Here is a 20639-nt window from a genome sequence, read left to right as displayed (position 1 = left end):
CACTCAGGTATTCAATTGCCAACTGCTCCAACCTGAAGTAGCACATCAGTTGTTAAAAAAGAACAGTGAAAGCCCACCTTCAGATCAACTGTGTATATTAAGTTATCTTGTTGGTATCTATGTATGCAATGAATTTGAAAGATTTTCATAAAGTGTATGCATGTAATAAATTCAAGAATCAAAAGGGAGGAAAATACTGGCATCGTAGACAAGTGTAAACTGTGCTTGCCATGAAGGAACTGCATAACAGGGTTCAAAATAATGGATGCCTACTTCTGACATGTGTTTTCACCTACAAATTTTCATAAGAGTTTTTATCTCTAAAATTTTCAAATGGTATGGCTGCAGTGTCTGAGTGATATTAGGTGTAAACTTATAAAGACAATGTTTAGAATTATCAGTTAAGGGAAGCCTACTCCATTTGAAACTAATGGTTGATTTTGGACTAATTGAAACTAGCTCTAATTATAAAACAAGAACACCGATGGTATAAAAGCCTCGCCTGAATTGAACATTCTTTAACTTGAAATTTGTCTCTTTCTAAACAAGTTCAGACGAGACAATAGAGTATAAAGAATTTAAAATGGGTATTAATCATGCTTTTCCAGTTATATAACATATGTTCACACATTTTTGATACATTACTAGAATTGGGTCAGATTGTGTGTTACAAAGATGTTGTATCTAGAATAAGCTGAATAACCCATGATACAGCTGCTGCATGAACCTACAAATATTTCTGCCCCCACTTCCCCAATCCAAATGTTTGATAAAGCCAAGTTGTCAACATTGAAGGATGGGGAATGGTGAGGTTATACTGAGGAGTGTCTGTGCTCCACATATTGCATGCATGTTTTACTCGCCTCTCAAAATTGATAGGGCACATGTTTCAATTGCTAAGTACAAGTGTACTATTTTATTCCAGAATTGTAGATTGTTCTCATCATAATTTGGAACATTCAACATTTTAGTATTCCACTTCAGTCACATTCAATTTATATTGTTTACATTGCATCTATATGTACATTTATGTTTTGCTTGTGTAACTGTAAATTAAGGGAGAGAACATGGACAATTCCAACTTCATTACTTCTAAAGTAGTAACCAATATACAAGAGGTGTTATTGTAGCTGAAAAATCTAATGCCTGTCAAATATTCAGGTTGACTGGTTATGGGTTGGTTGGTTGTCCTTTATAATAGCGTTACATTTTGGAACCAGACAGAATAATTCCTGAAACTCTTCATTCTCTCTTACTCACAATTCTGCAGATACCATAACTCAAGTCAACACTGAACAACTAGCAACCACAATTCAGAAGACAAGTCAGCATTAGCCAAGCTACCTTATGTGGATAATTTTAAACAACAAAATTGGAACAATTATACCAGTAAGCGCAGAAAACCAATAAACTTTGTGTTACACCTGACTTTTTACCATTGAACAGAAGTGCATAAGGTTGTGTGGTATGTTTTCTAGTCAAGTTAACTACATGAGCCTATGTTTATGCCACACATTCAGCATATATGAACTTAGTTTGTGCATGTGGCTTTCATTTGTATGTTAAGTTTCGCCAGTTCATTTTGATTTCATAACATCTTGCATATGTTCTTGTTGATGATAAGATATGGCAAGAATGGAACAAGACCAGTGTGTTAAACAAATGGGAGACCCATCCCACTTGTCTCATCTCTCCTCGGGACTTAACCAGTTAAGGCATCAGGCTACCTTCTGCGATGTCACCATCATTGTTGGAGATCAAAGATTTCCTGCTCACAAAGCAGTTTTAAGCTGTACAAGTGACTACTTCCAAGGAATGTTCTCTCATCAGGGTTTCAAGAGAGTACAATGAGTGAAATAACTGTTCCTGGAACTGAAGAAAGCTTTGCCCAAATCTTGGACTTTGTTTATACAGGGCACTTAACTTTATCAGTTAGAACAGTGGTAGATATTCTCAAAATGGCCACTTACATGATTTTAACCAAAGCTGTAGAGTTATGTGCCGAGTACCTGAAAGATGTCAAAGATAAGCTAACAGTGGAAGACTGGTTTGAGATCTGGTTGATTGCTAGCAATCATAACAGTCTTAGAGATGTTGCACAAATGTACAGAAGCCATGTCATCCAGAACTTTATGAAGTGTGTTAAATCAAAGGTATTTCTTGAGAATTCCTCTGCAAGTGTCATGATGGAGATCTTAAGCGATGAAGAAATAGAGACAGACACCACAACAGAGGAACAGATTCTGCAAGGAACAGTGATGTGGCTGAAGTATGATTGGGAGCAGCGTAAGGTCCATGCAGTTGATCTCCTGAAGAAGATACGTCTGGGATTGGTGCCAATTGACAGACTCCAGAAGATCCTTGGTGATGAGATAATGGCCATACCAGAGCGTATGGACATGGTGGAGGAGGTAGTCAAGTTGAGCGTTACCAAGGATACTGCCTCACCTTCATTGATCACGACTCGCCCGGATTTATTTGCGACCAGAAACACTATCACAGCCATGTTATGGGCAGAAGAGGATGAGGATCGTGATTCCATAATTTCTTTGAGGTGCAGCATGGAAACAGCTTGTTATAAGCTAACTAAAGTTGCCGATGTTCCTGATAAGATTCCACATCTTGATCCACAAGTTGACGAAATAGGTATTGCAGTCTTGGTTAGTGACTCAGGTTATTTATATGCTGCAGGTGGCAATGATGAATATTCCAAATGGTCCGGTAGACATCAGCCAACTGAATTGGTGGTCATTCGTAAGTGGATATCTGAAAACAATTTCTTTAAGTACAATTCTGAGAAGAACGAGTGGAGTGTGCTACCTCCAATGCCCTATGTTTTGATGTGGCCGCAATGATCCAATGTGATGACTATATATATGCAATGGGCTTAGCCAGAAGTACGAATAAGACCATGATAGAAAGGTATAGTATCAGTAGCAACACTTGGGAAATGACTGCTGGTAATCTCTACTTCGACCCATATTATGCTACCAATGTTTTGATGCAAAAAAATGAACAATACATATTTGTCATGGGTGCAACATTGGATGACGATAGTGACTACGATTACACAGGCAATATCGAGCAATTTGCCATATATAAACCAGCCAAAGATGAATTGGTAGATGTTGCTGTAGATGCAAACATGGACAGATCATATTTGGTGTTTCGTGATAATATCTGCTACCTCGTTACAAAAGGTAAAGACCAAGAGTCGGACAAAGTAAACAGATGTATCTGTGACTTTGACAGTGATAGGCCTACAATTGTCATTGCAGAAGCAGTGGAAGATGACACATTAGACCTAAGACGTCCTGATAGTCAGTTCCCATTCACATTTGACAAATGCAAACTTGGCATGGTGCAGGTGTTGTGCAGTTGTCCAACGCATGTAAAGGAGACCCAGGAGTAAATTTATGTACATATTTGACCTAAATAGCACGCTCCCCTAATAAGTACCCCCTACAGAAAGTGCCCCCTGAAAATGACTAAGCTTATAGCACCCGGGGCACTTCAATTTGAAATGGATATAGGTGTAGGGCTGGCACTTTCGCACTAAGGGGCATTCGGTGAGAGCAAAATGTAAAACATATGGGCACATTGGGTGAGAGCATGATTTTTGGCATTCGGTGAGAGCAAAATGTAAAAAATATGGGGTCATTGGGTGAGAACATGACCTTTTTTTAAATGGAATCTTTGGGTGAGAGCGAAACAGCGCAACAGAAACCTCGAAAATCGAATTTCTAGTTCTAAATGGCTTCAAATTTCTCAAAATAAGTGACAAAATCAGTGACAACCTAAAAGTGCCCTCCCATAAAATTTGCATCAGGAAATGAGGGCATGGAACCTTAACTCTTGTTGGGATTTCAAAAAAGGGAGCTCTCCAGGCACATGAAATTTACCCAAGGCAAAGGAACCCAAGTGCGCCATTAGGCGAATCTTTACGGTAATGCACAAATGAGTTAGCTTCACCTTAAGGTTTTACCGTCGTCACCCGATTTGACTTGACTATTGCGCCTGTTTTCAATGCGATGCACGCCTGGCGTCGTGCTTTCGGCGTTGCGTTGCGAGACATCGCAGAAAACGATGCGTGTTGTGCGTGTCAATGCTATTTTTTGCGACCGGCGATAACTAGGACCACAAAATAAAGAAAACAATGTTTGTTGAGCGCAAAAAAGTGACCGCTTCTAATATATTAAATACAACATGTACAAACCAAATCTTGCCAGCGTGCTTCCACTAATAACGGACCTGGACCCCCTCCCCAAAGTAGGTCTACGACAGTACGGTCCAATAGATGGTATGTAGTTATAGGCATACCCAACAAACACACTGAGAATCATGGGTCATGTTTTTTTTAACATTAGGCCTAAACGAGTGTTGGTTAAATTGGTTAATTAGTTTTATTAATATTTTGGCCTAAATGTTGGGTAAGCACTATATTATAGGCATATTAAAGGTTATACGTTTGTAGAACGTTTCATAATGAAACACTACAACAAAATTAAAAACATGTTGTGAAAATTCATAATGCATGCGATATAGACAACACCATCAAAACTATTCAGTTTCAAAACAATGTGTCATACATTTTCATATCATAATTGGCCAAACGTTTTGCTACAGCTATAGGCAACTCAGTGTTTAACTTTGCTTTATTGATCTGCAACCATTGATGATATGAATCCACCTCGAGATAATTGCGTAGGCCTATAGTTTTGTGACCAAAAAAGTTTTCCTCTCAGCGGCACTAAGCATGCTAAGTAGGCCTATGCCTATAATAAATTAATGTAGGCCTATTATAGTCAAATACTTCCGCCCATGGTGTCAAACGCTTCGCTTTAACATGTTTAATAATTCCTCTATTTGGTCATTCGAGTCAGGTGAACATAAAGCTGAAAATTCCGCACTTTGTGTAACTTGATAACTCTTTGGCCCAATATCTTTACAGAATGGGAGTCTTTCTTACACCCGTTTGTGACCAAAATACACCAAATTAGAAGTAGGCTAAGAATTTTAAGGCTACATAGTCGACATTACTGTAAATGTTCCTATTATGGACACTTCTTAGCCTAAGAAGTATCTTAGGCAACTTTTTTTTTTACAGTGAAAACCTTCCTGCGTAAACAGACAATCCTTTTTTGTGGCCATATGCGTAAACGAACGCTGATCCGGCATCATATCGCGCTTGTATACCACCGCGTTGGTACGCACCAAAATATCCATGTACGCAATTAACTACGCATGGTGTCGCAGAAAAAATGCATTTTGGGCCTATTTTGGTCAATTTACGCGAAAACTAGGTCCGGTACCCCCAATTTTTTTTGCGCGATTTTACAGAGCTTTTTCTTTTTCATAACATATATAAAATTTAAAAATTTTGTCTAGACAATTTTTTATACAACATAAAAGGTGGTATATTTTGGGCAAATTGCTGATTTTGCCATTGAAGTGTACAGAGATTTTTGGAAATGTACACCTCTTTTAAAACGGCTGTAGCTCAAAAGTGAGGTCCGGCACCCCCTGTTTTTTTTCCTGATTTATTATCTACACATATTAATGTACAAAACATGTCAATTAAAAAAAATTTGGTCGATAGGTTTAGTTACAACGGTAAAACCTTAAGATCATCCTTTGAACTAACTCGCTACCATGCAGTGTTACCTCTAAGGTCATATGGCACTCAAATGGTGTATAGAGTTGAGTAATAAGCCAAATCGCTATTGTAACTTCCGGTTTTTTTAGGACACTTTGCCCTTTGACCTATCTGGAAAATTCGGGTTTTGTGCGTACAAAATATAATTTAAAACTTGTTACTAGAATAAAAACAAACTTAAAAAACATTATTATTAAATGAATTAATTACATGTATTTAAATATTTTTAATGATAACATTATGACAATAATAAATAAATTATTAATAATTACAGCAATTTTCCCGATAGGTCAAAGGACAAAGTGTCCTAAAACTGCAAAAACTGTCCCACAATGAATTGCAAACTTCCAATGCCGATTGGGCTTATTGGCCAGAGGATTTGTAGAAAAGAAAGATTGGATTGTTTAGCTCCAGATCAAATTTTACCTGTACTTTTGTACACACTCACATGACGTCATAGTGACATGATCAGGTGGTGAATGTTTATATTGATTTTGGCATCACTGGTTAGAAGAGACCTGAACTTGTATTATTATGACATTTACATTTGTAATAATAAATAGAAAGTTATGGGATCAGATAGCAACTATTGCACAGTATTATTTGTGATTTACAGATTCATTTAAGGTATAGGGTAGCAATGTTTGCATAGACACATCAAATTGCATTCTGAATACAAAGAATGTCCTGATGATATCAAATAATTTTGATTTTTTGAAATTTGTGATATAATTAGTACTCATTTTATGGCAAATTTGACATTTAACAGTCCTCAAAGTAAACTTTATAAATTTAATAATATGTGCTTAAAGGAAAAGGCATCTATCATTTGAAAAAATTGACCTTTTGAATTGAAGATATACATATATATTTTTCACAAACTTAGGTCTTTCTGGGAAGAAATGTATACTAGTATCTTCAATACAAAAGGTCAACATTTTCAATTGATGAACAGCTTTTCCTCCCAGCTACAAACACTTTAAGATCATATCATGTAACTTTGATGACTGTTGAATATAAAAAATATAAATTTTTAGTAATTTGCCATTAGAGTTTGTATTATATCACAAATTTCAAAAAATCAAAATTATTTTATAGCAGAAGGACATCCTTGTATTCAGAATGTAATTTAGTATCTGATGTGCTGTCAGGTCCCAAAAAATTACTATGCACACATTGCTTTCCGATTCCTTAAGGGCTGGGGTATGAACGTTTGGACAGTATTTATTGTGGGACATTAGAGCACATCAGACATATCGAATCGCATTCTGAATATGAAGAATGTCATTCTGATATCAAATAATTTTGATTTTTTGAAATTCGCAATTTAATACACATTTTATGGCAAATCATTAAAAATTGATATTTTTGATATTTAACAATACTTGAAGTAAACTTTATAAATCTGATGATTTATACTTAAAGTGTATGTAGGTGGGATGAAAAGCCGACGATCAATTGAAAATTTTGACCTTTCATTATTGAAGATATGGATTTTTTTCCCAAAACACCAAAAAAATTAGGTCTTTTGGGAAAAAATCCATATCTTCAATATATGAAAGGTCAAAATTTTCAATTGACCGTTGGCTTTTCCTCCCTTCTACACACACTTTAAGAATATGTCATTAGATTTATATAATTTACCGAGGACTGTTATATATCAAAAATTGAAAAATATCAAATTTTTATAATTTGTCATAAAATTTGTATTATATTGTGATTTTCAAAAATTAAAATTATTTGATATCAGAAAGACATGCTTCGTATTCAGAATGCAATTCGATAGGTCTGAGGTGCTCTCATGTCCCACAAAAAATACTGTCGAAACATAATAAACGCTCATTTTAGATCCCTTAAATGAATCAGTAAATCACATTAAATTTTCTTATTATATCATATTCTGGGTTTCTGTAGCTTTGAGATTTTAATTTAGTTTTGTATAATAGTTTGGTAATAAGTTGTAGATTTTGTTAAAGGCCTATTTAGTGATTTGCTCATTAAAAAAATTAAAGTTTTTTGCACCTTGTTAGTAGCATGGATGTACTAACATAGCCTGCAAGTGGTTAAGCCGAAAGATGTGTATTAAAGATAAAATAGGACATTTTACATCAAACTAGAGAAATTGCTTCATATAAAAAAAAATACTCAAACTACTTAAAAGGAGAGAAATTAACTACATGTATTTGAACGGGTCTTCAACTTTGTCAATACTGCTGTTTTCCTTGTTTTGTTTTACTTTTTAAACAAATTTTTCATTTCAAAAATACCATAATGACAATTGTAAGCGATTATCCTTCACTTTTAAGTAATTCATACACAATTTTAATTGTTTTTACACTTTAGCTGGGATCACTGAATGGGCCTTAACTTGGAATTTTCCTGGCTATATCCTAGTTGGTTAGCTGATATAAATAACCTGCATTAAATGTGTACCGGTACCTATAATTTTACAGTAAGGCCTAAATATTAATAGAGCGATATCACTTGTTTTTTATTTAACATAATATGGTACCCGTTATTTTCACACAGGATATAAAGAGCTTATTTCCAAACTGTGTTAAGTCCACAAACACATGTTTCAGATTTACCTGTGGGATATTGCAATGGGTTGTGATGCTTTTAATTGCAGTTGGATGCACCATTACAAAGCAAACAGTGGATGCACAGTAACAATATACTGTGTGAGACCTTTGGTTTCCAAATGAGAACAATAGTCTGCATATTGTTATGCAGCACTGTTATGGTAAATAATGGCTTGTTGATGGTCAACTCATTGTTGCTAATGTCAAACTTGTCAAAGTAATTGTGATTGTATCACAAGTAAATGAGAAACATGTGGTTGTGGACTTAACACAATTTGGAAAATAAGTTCTTCATATCTTGCAAAAAGACAGATATGCCATTAGAACAAGTAGCCAAGAGATGTATCTTTTATCTCGGTTTGTAGACCTCATTTGTTGAAATCGGTCAAGACACAGTGATCCAAAATCCCAAAGAAGATGCAAATTCAAAAGATGCAGTTTGCTCCATTGGATGCCCTATTGATTTTAACACAAAGTTTTCTCAGACAAGAGAAATAAAGCCATGGTTTTGGGGTGTATAGCACATTGAAGATGCATGTTTGTTGGTGGTAATATGTGATGCGATCAAGCAAAATCAGTCGGAACTCGGAAATATTGATATAGAGATATAGCCAATCAAATGAATTATTTCCTTTTGTTTTCTTTTGATTTGGAAACTCTTTAATTGCTCATATATTTTGAACTGGTTGATAATTTCAATGGGGTTATCTGCAGAATGCAGCTTTGTGAATGCTTTTTACTTTCCTATTAGAAACTAAAAATTCAATATTTCCAAGTTCCAACTGATTTTTGCTTGATCGCATCACATATAGTTTGTATAAATAGTGAGTACAAACAATCACAACAAAAAAGAGTAGTGAAATCTTAATTTGGTTCTTGGTTTATGGTACATTGAAGATGCATGTTTGTTGGTGTTATATAGTGTGTATATTTATAGTGAGTACATGATTTGGTTTATGGTACATTGAAGATGCATGTTTGTTGGTTTTATAGTATGTACATTAATAGTGTTCTTAAAGTTGTATTTTTGTTGTTGTTATATCTTCGGTAATTTTCTATCTTTATTAAAAGTGGACTGTGAAATATTTTTACAATACTCTCTGTCCAAGGAATTAGAGTGATTTTATGCCACAATTTAAAAAAGTTTATGTCAGTCATTATGTGAAATTAATTGCTATGATTCCCAAGGAAGACTGGAAATGTCTTGTTGGGCTATTCCATTTGAAATCCACACTACCCCTGTGGAAGATTTTGGAAATATGTTCCACAGAGTATGAATTTCAAATGGAATTAGCACATAAGGCAGCTCCTTAAACTCACCCTCCCTCTGCAGAAGATTCAGGTTGAATTTTTTTCTCAGGTGTATGAAATTCAAATGGAGCTGTCTAATGTGTTAATTCCATTTAAAATTCATACTCCCTCTGTTGAACATATTTTCCAAATTTTCCACAGGGGTAGTGTGAATTTCAAATGGAATAGCCCATTAATCATTCCCACAGTTATGCAACAACTTCACATTGTTACCTATATCGCTGTCGTAGTGCACATTAGTATTAAACCATTGCATGCTCCAAGCCTGGGCTCATACACCTGTTCCGAATTTTGATTTTCCCATAGGCTTTTTGTTGTGATCATTTCGATCAGTGGTTCGTAACAAAGAAAGTGTGATCCAGTTGACCTAGCAACGGTCATATTCAAACGTGCACTACGACAGCGAATATGTACATTACGAACAGTGGTTGAAACACAAGCATTTAACTTGTAGGTAGGTCAATGTGTGTCAAGATCATTCAACCAAAGTGAAAACATAATGTTATGATATCAGACCGTATTCCTTACAGTCAGAATTAATAGGTAAATTTTCACGGGAAAATTTTCTGGACACGTGACACCCAAGGGCGCAGACATATTAGCATTATGGAATGTGACCCAGAGCACAGCGGGTGTTCTTCCAATGTATATGAATAGGAAGAATTCCTCATTTGAAGCAAAATAAGTTACTTGTCCCAATTTAATAATATTATGGTAAGAGTTTCCGTAGATAAATATTTTTTCCGTAGATAGATATTTTTGAAATTACGTTTTGATGATATTGTGAAGAAATTAAGATTACATAATATTAAATAAATTTGCAATGCACAAATTTCTATCAAAATTGCGTTCAAAAATACTATTCCAATTCAAAATTACTAAGACTTGAATAGCGAGGTCACCGCCGGGGGTCAGAGATCAGGCTTGAGGTTACACTCACATTGATACGCATTGGTCACGTGTCCAGAAAATTTTCCCGTGAAAATTTACCTATTAATGTAGACTGCCTTAATTGAAGGCAACACTGCACACAATGCAAGACCTCCAAATCAGCCAATATTAATATCAAAATCAAAATAAGCCAATATTAATATCAAAATAAAACAATATTAATATCAAAATAAGCCAATATTAATATCAAAATAAGTCAATATTAATATCAAAATAAGCCAATATTAATATCAAAATAAGCCAATATTAATATCAAAATAAGTCAATATTAATATCAAAATAAGCCAATATTAATATCAAAATAAGCCAATATTAATATCAAAATAAGCCAATATTAATATCAAAATAAGCCAATATTAATATCAAAATAAGCCAATATTAATATCAAAAGCTGTGTTCAAGTTATATACATCACCTGATCAAGCAAAATGTTGTTTGTGGAAAGTCAATGTTGAGATTTTTGCATAATGATATTAAGGGGTGGGGTATGAACGTTTGAACAGTATTTATTGTGGGACATCAGAGCACATCAGACATATCGAATTGCATTCTGAATACAAATAATGTCCTTTTGATATCAAATAATTTTGATTTTTTGAAATTAGCAATGTAATACACATTTTATGGCAAATGATTAAAATTGATATTTTTGATATTTAACAGTACTAGATGTAAACTTTATAAATCTGATGATTTATATTGTATGTAAGTGGGATGAAAAGCCGACGATCAATTGAAAATTTTGACCTTTCAGTATTGAAGATATGGATTTTCTCCCAAAACACCAAAAAAATTGGTCTTTTGGGGAAAAAATCCATATCTTCAATATGAAAGGTCAAAATTTTCAATTGATCGTCAACTCCCAGCTACATACACTTTAAGAATAATGTCATTAGATTTATAAAATTTACTTAGAGAACTGTTATATATTAAAAATATCAAATTTTAATAATTTGTCATAAAATCTGTATTATATCGTGAATTTCAAAAATGAAAATTATTTGATATCAGAAAGACGTTTCTTCGTATTCAGAATGCAATTCGATATGTCTGATGTGCTCTCATGTCCCACAAAAAATACTGTTGAAACGCTCAAAACGCTCATTCCAGATCCCTTAAGCTACCATTGAATATTAAAGCCAGGGGGAGAATAGGAGTTTTGGAAGAAAAAAATCTGTTCCTTTGTGGTGCTGCCACTGTGCGCTGCTCACACATAAGTGTGAGCAGCAGTTAAACAACTTACTTTGGTATTTATTGAACTATATATTGTAAGGTGGAATCATTTTTGATGACCAAATAATTGTGTGTAACTCAAAATTTAGCAGTTTTTTTTCCTGTTTTGTAGCAGGAAGTTACATAATAGGAAGTTCTATGTAAATTTATCCACAAGTTTTGCGAGTGGAAGTATGAGGAATTCTCATTCTTGATAAATTATGTATATTAGTATTAAAATGGATCTGTATTATGTAGAAAATACAGGGCACACAAAAAGTATGATTGCTTGTAAAATAAACGTAATCATTATTATGATCACTTTAAAATAGATTTTCTTGGATAATTTTTTCCCTTTTGAACACCTTTTAGATTAGAGTTAGTTTTAAAATTGGAGTTAGTTTCAAGATTAGAGCTAGTTTTCAAGATTAAAGTTAGTTTCAAGATTAGAGTTAGAGATAGGTTAGTGTTATTATAAAAGATATTTGAAAAATGTACGAGTAAGAGCTTTAAAAAATAATAACTTGGTAGATTGACTCATATCTTGTCATATTGCAGAGTCTTGTCTATATCAGGCATAATTATTAGAAATGATTCCAAGAGTATGTTAACCGCCAACTGACAATAACTGGAGAGTTCTGAAGATTCTTTTGAATTTTGTCAATGGGGTTGGACATACAACTGATTGGGGGCACATCTATAAAATTATAAACAAGATTCAAGAGGGAAGAAAGGGATTAGATCTAGAAGGAAAAATATAGTTCAGTCATTTTATCTAACAATGATATCAAAATGATATTTTTACAATTTGCAATTTGTCCAGTTGTGTGAAAAGTATTGGCTGAGTCATTCATTTCAACTAACAATGTCAAGGGCATATTTACATATCATTTCCAATCTGCTAGTTGTGTGAAGAAGTATGGTTGAGTCATCCCGGGTCATCTCATCTATCAGTGTCTAATGGTATTGTACATTGGGACAATTGTAATCTGCATAATTGTGTGAATAAATTAGAAAAATAACATAACATATTGGGCTCTTGTCATGTATCGCACTATCATTGTGTCCCGGGGTCACTCCCATTGTGGCCTGTACACCATCCGCGATAATGAAAAGCGTAAAAAGGGCAAGTTTTTTTGTGGGTAGGCACGATCTGTGGCGTATCGCGTTTAGGGTGTCAAAAACATGAACAATTGGGAAAAAGGGTAGCAAAATAGCAATTTCTAAATACGCAGAAATGAAATTTAGGGTATGAAATTTGATGTTAGGAATGAAATCCCTGTTTAGGGTGTCGTTTTAGCCAAGTGTTAAATCCTTGTTTAGGGTGCTTTTCAAAAGTTGATTATCGCGGATGGTGTACAGGCCACAATGGGAGTGACCCCCCCGGGCATTGTGTAAGATGAATGTGACATTAGAAATAGATTACTGTTATTATGTAAGTATTGTGTCTAATATGTGAGTGGACGCGGCGAATCAGCCGTAAACTCGGCAAATTGTGTTCAGAGTTAAAGTGTAAAATGTATGTGAAGGTCGTATTCATAGGTGTATCAATTCGTTACGACAAGTATCTTATCAAGCGCTGTTTAAATCAATCAATAATACTACTGCTGAAGAGGATAATAAGCTTCTACCTATTTCTATAGAATAGTTCTTGTCTTTGTTTGCTTTGGCTAAATCCTGTTCAAGTGGTAGATAACAAAGCATTGTATTTTGTCTAGGTATGTATAATCAACAATGAACAATGAGAGGATATTTCTGAACCTCGTTGACTTGGGGATTATTTGAAATGACCGCCAATTATGACCGTTGGACATTTATTACCAGAAATTTAGAAAAAGAGACACATGTAGAATCGATAAAAAATACAAATTTTGTCGAAGGAATAGAGCTCAACAAATCATAACCCCGCTTTTGGATATCGTTTGAAGTCAAATGATATACCATTTTAAAGCTTATGGTATGTATTTTCTAAACACGAAATAAAACAAAATTGACCGGGCCCGACTTTACGGCTGATTCGCCGCGTCCAGTCACATATTGTTAGTTCTTATGTAAGTTGTAAACTTGTCATCATGACAGATTCTTGCCACATGTCACATTTACACCAAACTAATTAAAAGTTATACGAGTGGATATTCATACGTAGTGGTAGATAAAATGATTAAAGAGTTTAACTTCCAACACTACACTATTTTTAGCTCACTTTGAACGTTTTCACTAGTTCGACTAGCTTCTTCAGCAGATGGTGATGCTGTGATGATATCTTGTCTACAATTGGGATATCTCTCACTGATGACGTCATATGATTGACAGGATGACGTCATAGGATGTCTGGGATAACTTGCTGATGCCGGGGGGGACGGCGCTACATCGTAACATCCTATGACATGCATGCGTTTTTGAAGATCATGGTGCTTAAGATGGTCTTTTATCTGGGCGCACATAATTTTTCAATGTCTTGGACACATAGCTGATATTAGAGATGGGACGGTAGTTTTTCAGAATTTATTTGTCCAGGTTGGGTTTCTTTAAAATAGGAGTCACTACCGCCTCACGTAGTTTTGTTGGAAAAACGCCACTGCTGAAGGATTTAATGTTGATAATGTCAGTCAGTGGTTTAGCAAGCACATCAACAGTTTCCTTAAACAACAATATAGGCATGGTATCCAGAATAAAAGATTTGTTTGCAATTGACATATAATTTTAGACACATCTTCTGCTTTAACACAGTGAAAAACAGAGAAGCACTATTTGCTGGACAATGTTCAATGTCATGGTCATTTTGATCAGAAACAGCTATTTCATAAAGGTTCTGATGAATCTTAAGAACCTTGTCATTGAAGATTTTAACATGAATTTCATTATATCATGTTAATTGCCATAGCAGTACAACAAACTTGTGTGTTCAAAGAGTTGCAAGTTTAATTTACATCATGAACACATTGGTCAATTTTAATGACGACTTTCATCTTCCTGAAAACAGAAGATCGCAGTGGTCTGTGTTTACTATTGCTTCCATTTTGTTTCCATTATTTTTTTGGCAAATTTATATCAATGACAATGATTTAATGATTTCATTTCTGTAATTTGTTTTGCAAAGAAATCAACCTGGATGTTAACCCAATCTTCTATTTCATTTTCTTCGTTCTCCAGACTTATGCAGATACCTCAACAAGAGAAGATACTGAACAACATCAACAAGCTATCAGAATACAGTATTTGGCATTGGCCAATATTAACCTGAAGACATTTTGTGTTAAAGTAAAAACAATTTGAATTATTAATCGGCAAAAGTAAGCTTGGTGTGCCACCTGACTAGACATTGTAGGAATGCCACCTAATTAAACATCGGTATCATAGGAACGACGTTTGATCATCACACATGATCTTATCTAGTCAAGGTATATACATTGCTGTGTCAGGAAACAATAAACTCAAGTTTGACGACTCATTATAAAGCAATTTCTTTCCTTCTTGAAGAAATGTAGTACATTCCAAACTTCATTCATTGCATTCATGCACCTTATCTTTGCATTTTAAATGTTGTCAATTCTTTTGGGATATATCAACATCTTGTGCTATTTTTAGTTGATGGCAATATGGCAAGAATGGAACAAGACCAGTGTGTTAAACAAATGGGAGACCCATCCCACTTGTCTCATCTCTCCTCAGGACTTAACCAGTTAAGGCATCAGGCTGCCTTCTGTGATGTCACCATCATTGTTGGTGATCAAAGATTTCCTGCTCATAAAGCAGTTCTAAGCTGTGCAAGTGAATACTTCCAAGGAATGTTCACATCAGGGTTTCAAGAGAGTACAATGAGTGAAATAACTGTTCCTGGAACTGAAGAAAGCTTTGCCCGAATCTTGGACTTTGCTTATACAGGGAACTTCACTCTCTCATTAAGAACAGTTGTGGGTATTCTCAATATGGCCTGTTACATGGTTTTGACCAAAGCTATAGAGTTTATGTGCGGAGTACCTGAAAGATGTCAAAGATAAGCTTACAATAGAAGACTGTTTTGAGATCTGGTCAATTGCTAGCAATCATAACTGTCTTTCAGATATTGCACAAATGTACAGAAGCCATGTTATCCAGAGCTTTCTGAAGTGTGTTAAATCAAGAGTATTTCTGGAGAATTGCACTGCAAGTGTCATGATGGAGATCTTAAGCGATGAAGAAATAGAGACAGATACCACAACAGAGAAGCAGATTCTGCAAGGAGCAGTGATGTGGCTGAAGTATGATTGGGAGCAGCGTAAGGTCCATGCTGTTGACTTCATGAAGAAAATACGTCTTGGTTTGGTTGTGCCAGTTGACAGACTCCAGGAGATCCTTGGTGATGAGATAATGGCCATACCAGAGTGTAAAGAAATGGTGGAGGAGGTTGTCAAGTTGAGCGTTACCAAAGATACTGCTTCACCCCCATTAAGTGAAAGTCACCCAGATTTGTTTGCTACTAGAAACACTATTACAACCAACCTTTATGTACTTACTCATGACTACAAGTCAGATTCTTTATTATCTATAGCATGCAGTACTGAAACAGCATGTTATAAACTTACTAAATTTGCTGAAGTTCCATATCCTTATAAAATTGCTTATTTGGAATGGGACAAACCAGAAAGTGGTATTGAATTATTGGTTGGTGATGACGGTCATTTATATGCTGCAGGTGGCAGCAGTGTCGAGCCTTTTGATGGTGATACTGAAAAAGAAGAAGACCATAAAGAGTGGCTTTGTGAAAACAATTTCTTCAGGTATGATTTGGAAAGGAATGAATGGGTCGTGCTTCCTCCAATGCCCAAAGTATTGTACAATCCCATAACGTTTCAATTAGATGACTATATTTACGTAACAGGTTCAGCTTGTAATGATTTCAGCTTCAGGACAGGATTGAAAGGTATCATATACCCAGCAGGGCATGGGAACTTGCTGTAGATAAACTTTTTCTTGCCCCAATACGTGTCAATATTGTGAATGGACTTGTACTGATCAGTGGTCATGGGGAAGTGGAAGGTCCCAATCATCAGTTTGGTATCACACAAGTTGTGTTATTCAAAGTGGCACTGTATAAACCAGCCACAAATGAATTGTTTGAAGTTTCTATCAATAAAAGTATACCAACGGATAGAGATTCGTATTTTGAAGTGCATAAGGGTGTTCGCTATCTTATCACTAAAGGTAGAGGCCAAGAACCAGGCCATGTACATAGATGTATATGCAACTTTGACAGTGATAGCCCCACAATAGTCCTTGCTGAGGCAGCAGCAGACGGGATTTTTAACTGCAGCCAAGGAAAAGATGTCAAAGAAACAAAAGAAAACTTGCATTTAGTAGAATTTAGACTTGACAAGCGCAACCTAGGGATGATGGAAATTATATGTGAGTGTGCATCACATGTGAAGGAAAAACAAGCAAATGCTGTTGTAGATAACGATGATGATAGCGATGTTGATAGTGATATCTCAGATTAGTCTCTACTGCAGACATTTGCCCATGCATTTTAGAAAATAAGAAATTCTCATTATGTTTCACTACCTGGAGAGAATTGATCAAAAATTGAATTCCCCCCTGAGTTTGGTATCTGTCAATGAGGAAAGACAACACTAATCTCTCACATTGAACTGTGGGATACCAAAGTGTAGGAAAGAAAACACTAATCTCTCACGTTGAACATTGGGGAACCCAAGTGTAGGAAAATTGCCGAAAAAGCGGCTTGTGCCCCTAATCAGACCGGTGCCTCCCCAATCATGGTCGGTGCCCCCCCCCCCCCCCAATGTGATGACCCAAACTACACCACTGGAGACATGATCAAATCTCTCCAGGTAACAAAACGTAATGTGGCGTATGAAGTTCAAAGCGTAACAGAAATGTTCGTTAAGCAAACAAAATAAAAGGGAGAATATGAATATGTCATGGAAACCATAATAGGAATTTTGAATAATTTGATACAAATGGTACATTTGACTCTTCTAGTAGAAATCCATACACCCCCTATGGAAGACCTGACCTTAATGTTCCACACAGGGACTGTGAATTTCAAATGGGGTTACCTATATGGGTAACTTCATTTGAAATCTACACTCTCGAGGGAGATTAAGGTAATGTCTTCTATAGAGGGTGTGTGGATTTCAACAGTGAAACAATTTAACCCATTTCAGACGCAAGTCCGGAATGTTGAAACCATATTATAAAGCAACCTATAATAGAAAACACAATGTATCAACTATCATAGGTGTGCATGTAGTGTAAAGTAGATTAGATTGTATTGTGAACCTGAAAAACTAAGGTCAAATTACCAAACAAAAGTTACCGTAAGTTCGTTTCAGGAGAATAATTGAGATCTGTTCTCACAAAATGAGCGGAAAGTCACCAAAGAAGGAAAGGGGGTACGGTTTATTAGACATGCCAGAAAACAAAAGAGTTTTACTTTCAAATATTATTGACTTTGGAACACAAAGTTATGGAGCAACCTTAGTAAGTTGTATATCAGTTTAAAAGTTATGGAGCAACCTTTGTAAGTTGTATATCAGTTTAAAAGTTATGGAGCAACCTTAGTAAGTTGTATATCAGTTTAAAAGTTATGGAGCAACCTTAGTAAGTTGTATGTATATCAGTTTAAAAGTTACGGAGCAACCTTAGTAAGTTGTATATCAGTTTAAAAGTTATGGAGTAAGTTGTATATCAGTTTAAAAGTTATGGAGCAACCTTAGTAAGTTGTATATCAGTTTAAAAGTTATGGAGCAACCTTAGTAAGTTGTATATCAGTTTAAAAGTTATGGAGCAACCTTAGTAAGTTGTATGTATATCAGTTTAAAAGTTATGGAGCAACCTTAGTAAGTTGTATATCAGTTTAAAAGTTATGGAGCAACCTTAGTAAGTTGTATATCAGTTTAAAAGTTATGGAGCAACCTTAGTAAGTTGTATGTATATCAGTTTAAAAGTTATGGAGCAACCTTAGTAAGTTGTATATCAGTTTAAAAGTTATGGAGCAACCTTAGTAAGTTGTATGTATATCAGTTTAAAAGTTATGGAGCAACCTTAGTAAGTTGTCTGTATATCAGTTTAAAAGTTATGGAGCAACCTTAGTAAGTTGTATGTATATCAGTTTAAAAGTTATGGAGCAACCTTAGTAAGTTGTATGTATATCAGTTTAAAAGTTATGGAGCAACCTTAGTAAGTTGTATATCAGTTTAAAAGTTATGGAGCAACCTTAGTAAGTTGTATGTATATCAGTTTAAAAGTTATGGAGCAACCTTAGTAAGTTGTATATCAGTTTAAAAGTTATGGAGCAACCTTAGTAAGTTGTATGTATATCAGTTTAAAAGTTATGGAGCAACCTTAGTAAGTTGTATGTATATCAGTTTAAAAGTTATGGAGCAACCTTAGTAAGTTGTATGTATATCAGTTTAAAAGTTATGGAGCAACCTTAGTAAGTTGAATGTATATCAGTTTAAAAGTTATGGAGCAACCTTAGTAAGTTGTATGTATATCAGTTTAAAAGTTATGGAGCAACCTTAGTAAGTTGTATGTATATCAGTTTAAAAGTTATGGAGCAACCTTAGTAAGTTGTATGTATATCAGTTTAAAAGTTATGGAGCAACCTTAGTAAGTTGTATATCAGTTCAAAATTTATGGAGCAACCTTAGTAAGTTGTATGTATATCAGTTTAAAAGTTATGGAGCAACCTTAGTAAGTTGTATATCAGTTTAAAAGTTACGGAGCAACCTTAGTAAGTTGTATATCAGTTTAAAAGTTATGGAGCAACCTTAGTAAGTTGTATGTATATCAGTTTAAAAGTTATGGAGCAACCTTAGTAAGTTGTATATCAGTTTAAAAGTTATGGAGCAACCTTAGTAAGTTGTATGTATATCAGTTTAAAAGTTATGGAGCAACCTTAGTAAGTTGTATATCAGTTTAAAAGTTATGGAGCAACCTTAGTAAGTTGTAGACAGTTTAAAAGTTATGGAGCAACCTTAGTAAGTTGTAGACAGTTTAAAAGTTATGGAGCAACCTTAGTAAGTTGTATATCAGTTTAAAAGTTATGGAGCAACCTTAGTAAGTTGTATATCAGTTTAAAAGTTATGGAGCAACCTTAGTAAGTTGTATGTATATCAGTTTAAAAGTTATGGAGCAACCTTAGTAAGTTGTATATCAGTTTAAAAGTTATGGAGCAACCTTAGTAAGTTGTATGTATATATCAGTTTAAAAGTTATGGAGCAACCTTAGTAAGTTGTATGTATATCAGTTTAAAAGTTATGGAGCAACCTTAGTAAGTTGTATGTATATCAGGTTAAAAGTTATGGAGCAACCTTAGTAAGTTGTATGTATATCAGTTTAAAAGTTATGGAGCAACCTTAGTAAGTTGTATATCAGTTGAAAAGTTATGGAGCAACCCTAGTATAGTTGTACATGTATATCAGTTTAAAGCTGATGATCCAGAGATTATGAATTTGGCTGTAACTCAAAAGTAAAGATTTGCAACATTTGTCTCATTTTGTGTATAACCAGGTCTCAATTTGTGTGACCAGGTCTCAATTTAACCTGCAACAATTACAACTGATGACCAATGTACCAACACAGGAATTTAACCTATGTCCTCTTTACTATCAGCATTCCCCTGGGAAACAGGGGTGAAACCAGAAGCTAATTATGTAGGCTTCTGGAATTGAGGGTATTGTTTGGGTTACACTGTTCTGTTCTCTTAAATGCTTCATATAAGTGTTTTTGTCAAATTAATCATTCAGGGAAAAAAGGTATTTCTCAGATGACCTTGCACATGGCTTCTAAAAGTTGACCTTTTTGGTATTTGTATATTTTTGAATATTAATGAGCTTATTTGCATATTTTGCTTACATTTTCATTAGCTTAAATGCAATAAAGAATCAACTTCAAACTTGGTATTGTAATAGAATATTGTGTTT

At 34.8% G+C, this 20639-nt stretch overlaps 3 protein-coding genes across 3 annotated transcripts; all 3 read left to right on the top strand.

Annotated features, from left to right (window-relative positions):
• The first annotated feature begins 1117 nt into the window (after positions 1 to 1117).
• LOC140142663 (uncharacterized) lies at positions 1118 to 17420 on the top strand. The gene is made up of 2 exons (XM_072164664.1): positions 1118 to 1389; positions 14866 to 17420. The coding sequence occupies exon 2, from the start codon at positions 15787 to 15789 to the stop codon at positions 16651 to 16653; it is 867 nt and encodes a 288-aa protein (XP_072020765.1). The 5' UTR covers positions 1118 to 1389; positions 14866 to 15786; the 3' UTR covers positions 16654 to 17420.
• Positions 1959 to 2855, top strand: LOC140142181 (uncharacterized). The gene has a single exon (XM_072164148.1). It carries the CDS (start codon positions 1959 to 1961, stop codon positions 2853 to 2855), a length of 897 nt encoding a protein of 298 aa, XP_072020249.1.
• On the top strand, positions 15312 to 15713 carry LOC140142180 (kelch-like protein 15). Its single transcript, XM_072164147.1, has one exon. It carries the CDS (start codon positions 15312 to 15314, stop codon positions 15711 to 15713), a length of 402 nt encoding a protein of 133 aa, XP_072020248.1.
• Positions 17421 to 20639: the final 3219 nt, after the last annotated feature.

The sequence above is a fragment of the Amphiura filiformis genome, chromosome 20 (assembly GCF_039555335.1).
Source record: "Amphiura filiformis chromosome 20, Afil_fr2py, whole genome shotgun sequence".
In the NCBI taxonomy this organism is placed as follows: Eukaryota; Metazoa; Echinodermata; class Ophiuroidea; order Amphilepidida; family Amphiuridae; genus Amphiura; species Amphiura filiformis.
The sequence above is the reverse complement of the archived record's forward strand: the minus strand, read 5'-3'. Positions and strand labels throughout refer to the sequence as shown.